We start from the raw sequence: 13,548 nt of genomic DNA, 5'->3' as shown, positions 1-13,548 counted from the left end.
GCAAAATTAAGATGTGAAACTAGACCAAATTATTAGGGTGAGGCACATGGGCTACTGACAACTTACTACACAACATACACTTATTATTACTTTCTTAGCTACAGAATACACATCTCCCTGGCATATTACATAATTTATGCAGCAGCATACAAGACATTATTGGACTCACCTTGTTATGCTGTGCTCACTCGAACAGGAAGGTGGCGCGGCAGTAATTTGTGTGCATATTTTGTCATCAAACTTTGTCATGAAATTATGGCATTCTCTGGATTTGTGGTGGTTTCAAGGCAACTAGGAACTTGAAGAAGAAAAAAGGGAATCATGATGATGTCAGTCAGTGATCTTCAGGTCGTAGCTGTAGAAAGAGGCCCGAGTTCCCAATTTACAATTCCGAGTTGGATGAAAGTTCAAAACGTATTTTCTCAGTCGTAGCTTGTATCGCCCCCCCCCCCTTTCAAAATAGAAATAATAATAATAATAATAATGTGACTAACTCATTGAGGAAGAGAAATGTATTTATAGTGATATGTGGTTGTCTCACCTGGCAATCTTAAGATGAATGTACTTAATGTGCTGGTGACATCACAGCGTCAGAGAGAACTCCTGACTGTAGTCATACAAAAACACTCCAGGCACTCAGCCCATAAGAACCATTCATACTGTCAGATCTAATATGAAGAACTGAATACAACCATAAGAACCATTCATACTGTCAGATCTAATATGAAGAACTGAATACTAAAGAGAAGAAGAGGTTGACCAGTACATATTCATGTAACTTTTTTTTTCATTGGCAGATCAATAAAGTTTGCTTCAATGCAGTTATCCAAACACATTCATGATCAATAACTAAAATATCTCATCTAGTTTTAAAGACTATTAATAAACACATGTATTCATTTCATAAACTGTGTATCATTAAATACAGTTGTAAAAGAATCCCCCCAAACTAATGGTGAAAAGTGATCATCACACCATCTCTATCTGATTCATGTTAGGGGCGGTAGGTAGCCTAGTGGTTAGAGCGTTGGGTCAGTAACCAAAAGGTTGCTTGATCGAATGCCCGAGCTGACAAGGTAAAAATCTGTTGTTCTGCCTCTGAACAAGGCAGTTAACCCACTGTTCCTAGGCCATCATTGTAAATAAGAATTTGTTCTTAACGGACTTGCCTAGTTAAATAAAGGTTCAACACATTTTTTAAATTAGTGTCTACTAGCTCATTCTCACAAAATACTGCCGAAGGACAACCTGGTCTCTGAGCAAAACGTATTATGTATTACAAAAACATCCGTGCCACTCCATTTAGTATGTTAAGTTACATTATATTGGCCTACCAATGTAAACTGAACTAAAATATAAACATGTAAATAAACTAAACATGTAAAGTGTTGGTTTCATGAGCTGAATTAAAACACTCCAGCAATGTTCCATGTACAGAAAAAGCTACTTTCTCTCAAATGTTGTGAACAACTTTGTTTATATCACTGTTCGTGAGCATTTCAGCCTTTGTCAAGATAATCCATCCACCTGACAGGTGTGGCATATCAAGATGCTGATAAAACAGCATTATCATTACACAGGTGCACCTTGTGCTGGGGGGAAATTAAGACCACACAACACAATGTCACTGATGTCTCAAGTTCAGGGAATGTGCAATTGTCATGATGACTGCAGGAGAGAATTCAATATTTATCTCTCTCCCATAAGCCACCTCTAACGTCCTTTTAGAGAATTTGGCAGTACATCCAACCGGCCTCACAACTGCAGATCACATGTAACCACGGCAGCCCAGGACCTCTTCACCCGCAGGATTGTCTGGGAGGGGGCTGAGTAGTATTTCTGTCTGTAATCAATACCTTTTGTGGGGAAAAATTCATGCTGATTGGCTGGGCCTGGCTCCCAAGTGGGCCTATATGCCCTCCCTGAGCCCCTGCCCAGTAATATAAAATCCATAGATATATGTTCATGTGATTTTAAGTTGGAAAGTTGCAAGAAACTAGTTCCAGTCAGAGCAGACGTAAGGCTTATCTCCTGTGTGTGTTCTCTGATGAACTTTGAGCTGAGTTGATGTTTTAAAACATTTTGCACAGTCAGGGCAGAAGAAAGGCTTCTCTCCTGTGTGTGTTCTCTGATGAACTTTTAGCTCTTTTGATGTTTTAAAACATTTTCCACAGTCAGAGCAGGAGTATGGCTTCTCCCCTGTGTGTGTTCTCTGATGAACTTTTAGATCAGTTGATGTTGTGAAGCATTTTCCACAGTCAGAGCAGGAGTAAGGCTTCTCTCCAGTGTGTATAAGTTGGTGTGTTTTTAAGGTGCCCAGATGAGAGAAACTCGCCCCACAGTCAGAGCAGAAATAAGGCTTCTCTCCTGTGTGTGTTCTCTGATGAACTTTTAGATCAGTTGATGTTGTGAAGCATTTTCCACAGTCAGAGCAGGAGTAAGGCTTCTCTCCAGTGTGTATACGTTGGTGTGTTTTTAAGGTGCCCAGATGAGAGAAACTCACCCCACAGTCAGAGCAGACATAAGGCTTTTCACCTGTATGTATACGTTCATGTGATTTTAAGTGGGGAATTTGAGAGAAACTAGTTCCACAGTCAGGGCAGAAGAAAGGCTTCTCTCCTGTGTGTGTTCTCTGATGAGCTTTTAGGTCATTTGATGTTTTAAAACATTTCCCACAGTCAGAGCAGGAGTATGGCTTCTCCCCTGTATGTATACGTTCATGTGATTTTAAGTGGGAAATTTGAGAGAAACTAGTTCCACAGTCAGGGCAGAAGAAAGGCTTCTCTCCTGTGTGTGTTCTCTGATGAAGTTTTAGCACCGTTGATGTTTTGAAGCATTTTCCACAGTCAGAGCAGGAGTAAGGCTTCTCTCCTGTGTGTATTTTTAGGTGTATTTTTAGCTTTGATAGAAATGGGAAAATCTTTTCACAATGTGGGCAGTGATGAGACCTCTTAGCTCTCTGATCTTCCTGCTGTTGCTCTCTGGATGTAGAGAATGTCTCAACATGGTCTCCTGTGTGAACAACATCAGAAGAACCAGTCAGTTGGTGTGATATACATGTCAATCAAATGTATTTTATGAAGCCCTTTTTACATCAGTAGTTGTCAAAGTGCTTAACAGAAACCCAACCTAAAATACCCAAAGAGCAAGCAATGCAGATGTAGATGCACAGTGGCCACAAACATCTCTCTAGAAAGCAGGAACCTAGGAAGAAACCTAGAGAGGAACCAGGCTCAGAGTGGTGACCAGTCCTCTTCTGGCCATACCGGGTGACAGGTAGCCTAGTGGTTAGAGCAACCGAAAGGTTGCAAGATCAAATCCCTGAGCTGACAAGGTAAAAATCTGTAGTTCTTCCCCTGAATAAGGCAGTTAACCCAATGTTCCTAGGCCATCATTGAAAATAAGAATTTATTCTTAACCGACTTGCCTAGTTAACCTGTTTGGGCGCATGTCCAAACGCTAGCAGGACACCAATGACAACATCCGGTGAAATTGCAGAGCGCGAAATTCAAAATACAAAAATCGGAATATTAAACATTCATGAAAATACAAGTGTCTTACATCATTTAAAATCTTCTTGTTAATCCAACTGCGTTGTCAGATTTGAAAAAGGCTTTACGGAGAAAGCATACCATGCGATTATCTGAGGACAGCTCCCCACGTCAAAATACTTTTTCAACCAGCCATAGGCGTCACAAAATCACAGACAGCAATTAAATAAATCACTTACCTCTGAAGATCTTCTTCTGATTGCAATCCCAAGGGTCCCAGCGACACAATGAATGGTTGTTTTGTTTCGATAAAGTCCTTCCTTATATCCCAAAAATGTCAGTTTAGATGGCGCGCTTGATTCAGTAAGTCACTCGTTCAACATGCACACAAACAAATCCAAAAAGTTACCGGTAAAGTTAGTCTAAACAAGTCAAACGTTGTTTCTAATTAATCCTCAGGTATACTAATATCCAAATAAACAATAATATTTAAGACGGAGAATAGTGTGTTCAATAGCGAAGATGAATAACGAAGAGCGCACTCTCGTTGATGCGCGCAACATGACTACTTTTCAAAATGGAGGAAACCTTGGAAAAACTACAAATACTTGTTCATTTTTCAAAAAACAAGCCTGAAACCCTTTCTAAAGATTGTTGACATCTAGTGGAAGCCATAGGAACTGCAATCTGGGTCCTATCTATTTGTATATCCCATAGGCAAGCACTGAAAAAACCTGTGACCTCAAAAAATAAACATTCCAGATGGATTTTCCTCAGGTTTTCACCTGGCATATCAGTTAAGTTAAGTTATAGTCACAGACATTATTTTAACAGTTTTAGAAACTTCAGAGTGTTTTCTATCCAATGCTATCAAGTATATGCATATCCTAGCTTTTGGGAAGATTACAGGCAGTTTACTTTGGGCACGTCAATCATCTGAAAATCCGGACAATAACCAGTACGCTAAGAAAAAAAAAATATATATATATATACTACCATTAGTGGTGAAATAAATGAATACATTCTAAAGATTGGGGTCACTTACAAATGTCCTTGTTTTTGAAAGAATAGCAAATTTTTTGTCCATTCAAATAATGTCAAATTGATCAGAAATTAATGTTGTAAATGACTATTGTAGCTGGAAACGGCTGAAGATCTCGTACAACGCTGTGTACTACTCTCTTCACAGAACAACGCAAACAGTCTCTAATCAGAATAGTGTCTAGAAGGCCAGCTTCCCGGAGTCGCCTCTTCACTGTTGACATTGAGACTGGTGTTTTGCGGGTACTATTTAATGAAGCTGCCAGTTGAGGACTTGTGAGACGTCTGTTTCTCAAACTAGACACACTAATGTACTTGTCCTCTTGCCCAGTTGTGCACCGGGGCCTCCCACTCCTCTTTCTATTCTGGTTAGAGACAGTTTGCGCTGTTCTGTGAAGGGGGTAGTACACAGCGTTTGTACGAGATCTCCAGTTTCTTGGCAATTTCTCGCATGGAATAGCCTTCATTTCTCAGAACAAGAATAGACTGACGACATTCAGAAGAAAGGTCTTTGTTTCTGGCCATTTTGAGCCTGTAATCGAACCCACAAATGACCCAGATACTCAACTAGTCTAAAAAAGGACAGTTTTATTGCTTCTTTTATCAGCACCACAGTTTTCAGCTGTGCTAACATAATTACAAAATGATTTTGTAATGATTAATTAGCCTTTTAAATGATAAACTTGGATTAGCTAACACAACATGCATTTTGATCATAGGAGTGATGGTTGCTGATAATGGGCTTCTGTACACCTATGTAGATATTAGTAGTCATTTACCACATTTTGTTATGTTACAGCCATATTCTAAAATTGATTACATGTTTTTCCTGGGGATGTTTTTTTTTACAGCCTTACTAAATAAAAAAATATCCTCAGCAATCTACACACAATACCCCATAATGACAAGGCAAATGTGTATTTTTTTTAAAACAGAAAAACAAGAGACTCAAAATTGAGTTCAGATGCTTCCTGTTTCCAATGATCATCCTTGAGATGTTTCTACAACTTGAAATATTAAACATTAAAATAACATCAAATTGATCAGAAATACAGTGAAGACATTACAATTGTTGTAAATGACTATTGTAGCTGGAAACGGCAGATATTTTATGGAATATCTACATAGGCGAACAGAGGCCCATTATCAGCAACCATCACTCCTGTGATCCAATGGCATGTTGTGTTAGCTAATCCAAGTTGATCATTTTAAAAGGCTAATTGATCATTACAAAACCCTTTTGAATTTATGTTAGTACAGCTAAAAACTGTGGTTCAGACTAAAGAAGCAATAAAACTGGCCTTTGCAACTCTGCCTAGAAGGCCAGCATCCCGGAGTCGCCTCTTCACTGTTGACGTTGAGACTGGTATTAAGTGACCCCAAACTTTTGAATTGAGCTCAGGTGCATCCTGTTTCCATTGATCATCCTTGATATGTTTCTACAACTTGACATATTAAATATATATGTATCAGATATAAATCATCAGGATGTGGTAGTCTACTGGTTATGTTCAACACTTCTCCAATCGTTGTTGAGATCTGATATTCTGTGCAGCAAACAAATTATAATTCAATATTGACAGTGATGATGCCATGGCCTATTTTGAAATGAGGTATACCTAACTTGGTGATTGAGGGTATTAAACATTTTCAACGTTCTTGAGACAACGTGTGGGAGAAGGCAGGCGTTACAAGTTTTTAAATGTTTTGCTTCGCTGTGAATTCTTGAGTTGTTCAGGGATGTGTGATGTCAGAATTACAGAATTCAACCTAGCAATAGACTGGTCATAACTTATGGAGGTCTAATATATGAATATAACTTCTAGATAGAACCAGCTCTTACCATGACTAACAGTTGTCCTAATCTTCTCCTCCTCTTCTTCATCTTTAATGTTTACATTCAGCTCCAGTGTTTGACTGCAGTCTTCTAGCTTCACTGATTCCATCTCTGGATCCTGCAGTGCAAACTGGGCTCCACTGTCACAATCAGGACCCAGTGACTGTAGGTTTCTACTCAGTGTGGAAGGAGAGTGACAGGATTGGTTTGTCTTCACTGTTGATGTTACCGGCCTCAGACTTAATCTGAGTCGGCCTGTAGTAATAAAGACAAACGGACACAAAAGTTATTTTCTTGACAGTTCTGGCACTTTATTCTGTATGACTAAATGACATTTGTAATATGTTTTGGTGCATACATACATTTACTATAGTATCCAAATAAGAAAGTGTCTGATCGCAGAACATTCCGTAAAATTCTACAAAAATACCACCGGTGTTTAAAACAGCTGTAACTAATTTGCAGTTAAAAGGTATGGAGTGGCAGGGTAGCCTAGTGGTTAGAGCTTTGGACTAGTAACCGGATGGATCTGTCGTTCTGCCCCTGAACACTGTTCACTGTTCCTAGGCCGTCATTGAAAATAAGAATTTGTTCTTAACTGACTTGCCTAGTTAAATAAATAAATAAAGGTATTACTATTTTGATTTCTGACTATCAATCCTTACAAAACAAGGAAGACTCAATATACTCTAAGTGTTTCTTTATCTTCATTAGGAAGTGTAAATTGCAGTTGTTTGGGGGGAAAAAGTGTATGGCAAATTTTCACAGGTGTTTTTTCTTGACTGATTACCATTTGATTTACGTCATATCATTTGAAAGGGCCGTTTCTCAGCTTTCAAAACATGTATCATGTTTTCATAATGGTTTGACGCCAGCAAAGTATAGCTCATTTAGGTATGCATGATCTCAGTAAAATCAGGAATTTCAAAACTCTCCTACCGATGATGCAACAATGCCAATATGGCCATTTACAATTAAGTCAGGTTTACAGTCTGTCTATCGACATGTCTGTAGACAATTGTCTTAGCGACATCATGAACATTCTATCGTCGTCCGACATCAAACTATACACTTATGAAAAAGTATAAACAAAACAGCCTCTGCATGACATCAGCACCCCTGTGCTCTAAATAGCATATTTTATTTTAACACCAATAAAACCCATCTGTTTAAAAATGAATTCAGTAAATGTCAAGCTAGCAAGCCAGGCAACTAAAAGCTATTTTCTAAACCACGTTTTGGTTCGTTGTCTAGCCAGTTCAAATAATGACCAGCGTATAGCTGACAACGTCTAAACTTTAGTTACTTGTGATCCATTATTACAGGAAAATAAACCAACATAATTATTTACAAGGTAATGGCGAGCTTACAGAAAATAGCTTAGTGCCATAGTGTGACAAAATAAAAGTAGGTCATTCTGAGATTTTTTTTTTTTTAACTGCATCATCATAGGAGGATTTGGTCTAGTTGCTGTGACAGTACGGTAACCACATCAACGGACACTGCGAGTCGCAGAGAAGTAAACTTTTTTCACGCCTGTGCGACAAGGAAAGTGACAGTCATTGCGACTGGTCTACAGACATTCCACAGGAGGATAAATCAAATGTTGTTTTGACCAGTGACACTGGTCGCATTCTAATTGCCTACAAACATGTCGTTAGACCAAGTATGAGCTAGACTTTACAGTTAACTGGTGTTCTAAAGCCTAGTGTTTACATTCCCACCTTAATGTATTCAGCCAGCCAACACTACACGTAACATGAGGGCTCAGATTGGGAAGTGCAAATAAATGGCAGTCTAGGCAGATCTACAAAGTAATCAAGGTGTCTTCTATTCTGAAAATACTCACAGAAACTGGAGAATCCACCCTCTGTGTTACAGGGAGATTCTGGTAGAGGAGAGTAACGTACAAACGACAGGCTTAGTGATGAAGATTTAGATAGTATGAACAATGTAAAGTAATATGGCCTTTGTGTTTAATTACCTGGCCTTGGCACACAGTGCTTTGACTTCATTTTCCTTGATTAGTTCACAACGCTTAAGTTGTTCTATCCGTCTGTCCAGATCACTGATGTCCCCCATTGTCACACACAATCCTCACTCTGGGGTCTGGAGGAGTTACCTACAGGGCCTCGCAAACACAGAGTGTATTCTTCACACACAGTCACCCTGGTCCGAAACACACACACTCTCGCTGTTCAGGCAGTTCTAGTCACAAAGAGAGATCGGCAGATAGAGGGATCTATGGAAGAGTAAGATAATATTTTTTTTTAGAGCATGGTAACATGTAGACATTGTTATATGTCTGTTCTGTTCAATGTGAGGGCTTCAAATAGTGGAAACCCCAATAAACAAACTAGCGTAATAGTTAGCGTTACTAGCGAAGTTTGCGAGTTAGTTAGCATGAAGTGAGTTAAACATTAACATAATAACGTTAGTTAATTGGTAACGTTAGCTTAGCCAGCTAGTTGGCTGGTCTTTTCATTAAGGTTGGTATTATGGCTATATTTGTGTTCATATTTAATACTCAGTTTGTGGTAGAAAAGATAACTGCGCTGTTAGGATTAGCTAACCAGTTAGCTAACAATCTTGGCCTTTTTATCAGGTACTTACGAAATGCTAACGTTGCTTAGCTAGCTAATTTAGCTTGCTAGCTAGCTGTTACCAATGTTTTCTAGTTGAAACGGCGTAATCCAAAACTAACATAAATACCTTTGAATATTGGGGAAGAAGAACTCGAGATACCTACATATAGCTGTTTTATTCCAAGTAAAAGCAATTTTTCCGCTCCACCACGGTTATCTTTTTTTACCGGTTTACCAACGGGCTCTGTCTGCAACTTCCGCTGTCGGGGACGCGCATTTCGCAGTCATGAAACGGGAGGGGAATTTTTCAGTTTTTAAGCAAATTTCCGAAAATGCTACATTTTAACATGACTAATGCTGTGTTCTTATGATTAAACATTATAACAAAAACAATGGGGGCCTGACTGTTTACATATATTTTCTACATACTTTCTATTTGGTTTTAGTCGTTTATGTTGCCACTGAAATAGTTTTTCCCATCCTGAAAATGTCAAATAATAACACTATTAATTTGCTATCCACAAATACTTTCATCCCCATTGATGTATATGGCCCATCGATTGCATTTTCTATGTATTGGCCAATGAGAGGCTTTGAAGCCATTGGCACTCCCCAGAAGGAATGGATGGAATTCTACAGTATTTCAATTGAACGTTTTAAGGGCAATATTACATGTATTTAATTATTTTTTGTTGTTGTCGTGCAGACACTAACATTAGTAATTCAAAAATATATATAAAACGTTTTATTTTTTTTATTTTTTTTATTTATTTATCCCCAATTTCGTGGTATCCAATTGTTTAGTAGCTACTATCTTGTCTCATCGCTACAACTCCCGTACGGGCTCGGGAGAGACGAAGGTTGAAAGTCATGCGTCCTCCGACACACAACCCAACCAAGCGGCACTGCTTCTTAACACAGCGCACATCCAACCAGGAAGCCAGCCGCACCAATGTGTCGGAGGAAACACCGTGGACCTGGCAACCTTGGTTAGCGCGCACTGCGCTCGGTCCACCACAGGAGTCGATGGTGCGCGATGAGACAAGGAAAATATATAAACTTTAAGGAAAATGTATATATATATATATATATATATATTTTTGTTTTGTTTAGCGCACATAATAAAATATAAACTTCACATGCAACAATTTAAAATATTTTACTGAGTTACAGTTCATGTAAGGAAATCAGTCAACTGAAATAAATTAGGCCCTAATCTATGGATTTCACAACTGGGAATACAGACAGATATGCATCAGTTGATCACAGATACCTTAAATAAAAAAGGTAGGGGCAAGGATCAGAAAACCAGTAGGTATCTGGTGTGACCACCATTGTCCTCATGCAGCGTGACACATCTCCTTCGCATAGAGTTGATCTGGCTGTTGATTGTGGCCTGTGGAATGTTGTCCAACTCCTCTTTAATGGATGTGCATAGTTGCTGTATATTGGCAGGAACTGGAACACGCTGTCGTACGCGTCGATCCAGAGCATCCCAAACATGCTCAATGGGTGACATGTCTGGTGAGTATGCAGGCCATGGAAGAACTGGGACATTTTCAGCTTCCAGGAATTGTGTACAGATCCTTGCGACATGGGGCCGTGCATTATCATGCTGAAGCATGAGGTGATAACGGCGGATGAATGGCATGACAATGTGCCTCAGAATCCCGTCTCGAAAAAAATCAATCGTGTTTGTTATCCGTAGCTTTAAACCTGCCCATACCACAACCCCACCACCCACGGGGCACTTTCTTCAAAACGTTGACATCAGCAAACCACTTTTTTCTTGATCAATTATCTCATTTCAGTAGATCAGGTAGATAATCCTTGACAAAACATTCATTCACATTAGACACAAAGTACACATTTTAAATTGCACAACATAAGAGCACTTAATCTATAGTAGATGACCTAAATTCACAAATGCATAAATGACAAAAAAATAATTTAGTACAAGATTGCAGTATGTTTCAGGCAGCACTATGTACTATTTTATGAATAACCTTGTCTTCACTGTATTATTTCACTCACAGAAAACAAATTGTATTTCCCATTCACACCGTATTAAGAATTATCAGGGGTCGTACAGTGGCAAGTCAAATTCAAGGACTTTCAAGTACTTTTTTCAGGCACTAATATTTATTTACTTGAAGCCCCGTGTGAAAACCCTGAATTATAGATAAATATAGAAACAACTGAATGTGTCTGAATATTAGTACACATGTAAAGAACTGATAATCATTACATTCAGCTTCAGAACTGTAGAGCAACTGAAATGTTCCCTCTCTGATGAGGCACTACTACTAAACTATATCAATAGATCCCTTTCTGTGTTTGCAAACATTGGGGTTTATATTCTTCTGAGACAATCCACCCCCAGGTTATCCAGCTTATCAAAAACCATACCGACAGTAACATCTGTTACCCCCAACAACTCTGCTGCAGTTTACAAGATAACTTTAAACCTGGTATTTCTGCTTTACACAATCCAAGTTGTTGATAACCTTACCAATGAAAGCTATGAAGTACATTTTATTCAATATTAAAGTATCCTTTGTCAAAGTGCATTTATGGACGCAAGATTTCTGAACAGGCCTCGAAACCATGTCAGGACTAGTAGAAAGACCAGTTCTAACAGTAGGTCCTCTTACTACAGAAATGTGGTTTCTACTGACAATTGAGATGTACAAACTATGGCATAAGGGGACGAAAAGCGGATAAGAGGCAATCCGTAATTTCGATTAAGACATTAATGAGCGAGCTATAACGGACGTAGTCAATATAACTTTGTTCAGCACTTTTGAAATGTACGACAGAATTCAGAAAATGGGCTGTTCTTACAGTGTTCTCCCTGTACACCAAGTCAGAACCGTAGGATAAATAAAGGGGCATATAAGCAGACAATGAAAAAGCTTACAATATTCAATGATTACATTTCTCTACCACCAAGTCAGAACAGTGGGAAAAATTAAGAGGTGAAAATAGACCAAATTATTAGGGTGAGGCACATGGGCTACTGACATGTTACTACACTACAGACGACAGACTTATTATTACTTTCTAGGCTACAGTATACACATCTCCCTGGCATGTTACATCATTTATGCAGAAGCATACAAGACATTTTTGGACTCACCTTGTTGTGCTGTGATCACTTGAACAGGAAGGTGGGGCGGCAGTCCTTCGTGGGTGTAACCGTATAACTTTGATCCGTCCCCTCGCCCCTACCCGGGTGCGAACCAGGGACCCTCTGCACACATCAACAACAGTCACCCACAAAGTATCGTTACCCATCGCTCCACAAAAGCCGCGGTCCTTGCAGAGCAAGGGGAACCAGTACTTCAAGGTCTCAGAGCAAGTGACGTCACCGATTAAAACGCTATTTAGCGAGCACCATCGCTAACTAGCTAGCCATTTCACATCCGTTACATGGATATATTTAGTCATCAAAGTCTGTCATTCTCTTGATTTATGGTGCTTTCAAGACAACTGGGAACTCAGGGGAAAAAATGATGGCGTCAGTGATCTTCAGGTCGTAGCTGAAGAAAGAGGCCCGAGTTCCCAATTTACAATTCCGAGTTGGATGAGTTCAAAACGTATTTTCTCAGTCGTAGCTTGTTTTTCACTGAGTTCCCAGTTGTATTGAACTCACTCAAGTCAGATTTTGAAGTACTGAGTTATGTTGTTTTGAGCACGGCACAAATCAAGCTTCATCGACAGCACGGCCAATGTTGAATGTTTACAATTTTGAACTAGGAAAAGAGCCCCTTAATCTTAGACTTGAGACCACAGAGCCACTCCACTGAATAGCAGGCTAATGATTGCTTTGCAATGCTTGCAGTTAGCCACTAATTCCTACCAAACCACTCATTGTTGAATTTGCAATTTGTTGTGTAAAGTTCATGTCCAATGGCTGATGAAAACCGATACATTTTATCTATAATTTCTCATATTTCTCTTCATATCACAAAGATTAAAAAGGATTTGCCAGTAGATTGTCAACTTGATTCATGATGATGACTGCTAGCTCAGAGTTTGAAAGTATTATGTTGACATGATCAGTCCAATCAAAGCGACTGTAGATATCACATGATTTTATGTTATTTTATCTGTGGACAATGACCTTGAGACTTCTTGGATGGGATCTTCTAATGTAACTCTCTCGCAGCACCGAAGGGGCTTGAATTTTCAAGTAGACCTGGCAGTGACGTATTGTCCCCATGAAAGACAGAACACTGAGCCAATCACGGCCTTACTCAAGAAAACAAAAAAGAGTCCATGTTTGTATGCAGCTTTGTTAATAACTCAATTATATGTTTTTTTTTTACATTGTTTTCTAAACAAATAATTTATTTCACACTGTTTTATCGCTAAAACTGCGGGGCTCAAAACAGGTGGCTCACCTGCCCTGAATGATGGGTCTCCACTGAACTTATCTAGAACACTGCAGTCCGTCTGGGTGTTTAACCTTCCCAAGATCCCCCATGTCACCCTGCTCCTCCGTACATTCCACTGGCTTCCAGTCGAATCTCACATCCACTACAAGACAATGGTGTTTACTTACGGTGCAGCAAGAGGAACTGCCCCATCT

At 39.2% G+C, this 13,548-nt stretch overlaps 2 protein-coding genes across 3 annotated transcripts in view; one reads left to right on the top strand and one right to left on the bottom strand.

The window, feature by feature from the left end:
- LOC110495595 (zinc finger protein OZF-like) overlaps positions 1-9,223 on the bottom strand; it is a 147,679-nt gene extending 138,456 nt beyond the window's left edge. For both annotated transcript variants that reach the window (XM_036951094.1, XM_036951092.1), the window contains exons 1-4: positions 9,082-9,223; positions 8,354-8,611; positions 8,219-8,257; positions 6,376-6,624 (exon numbers count right to left, since the gene is read on the bottom strand). In XM_036951094.1, coding sequence (XP_036806989.1) covers positions 6,376-6,624; positions 8,219-8,257; positions 8,354-8,384 — 319 coding nt within the window. In that variant the 5' untranslated portion in view covers positions 8,385-8,611; positions 9,082-9,223. The remainder of the gene's footprint in view (positions 1-6,375; positions 6,625-8,218; positions 8,258-8,353; positions 8,612-9,081) is intronic.
- The window catches only part of LOC110528894 (oocyte zinc finger protein XlCOF6-like), a 680,129-nt gene that overhangs the window by 587,055 nt on the left and 79,526 nt on the right, over positions 1-13,548 (top strand). The window lies entirely within an intron of this gene.

The sequence above is a fragment of the Oncorhynchus mykiss genome, chromosome 18, assembly GCF_013265735.2.
Source record: "Oncorhynchus mykiss isolate Arlee chromosome 18, USDA_OmykA_1.1, whole genome shotgun sequence".
Taxonomy (NCBI): Eukaryota; Metazoa; Chordata; class Actinopteri; order Salmoniformes; family Salmonidae; genus Oncorhynchus; species Oncorhynchus mykiss.
This window is presented reverse-complemented; position numbering and strand designations above follow the sequence as displayed.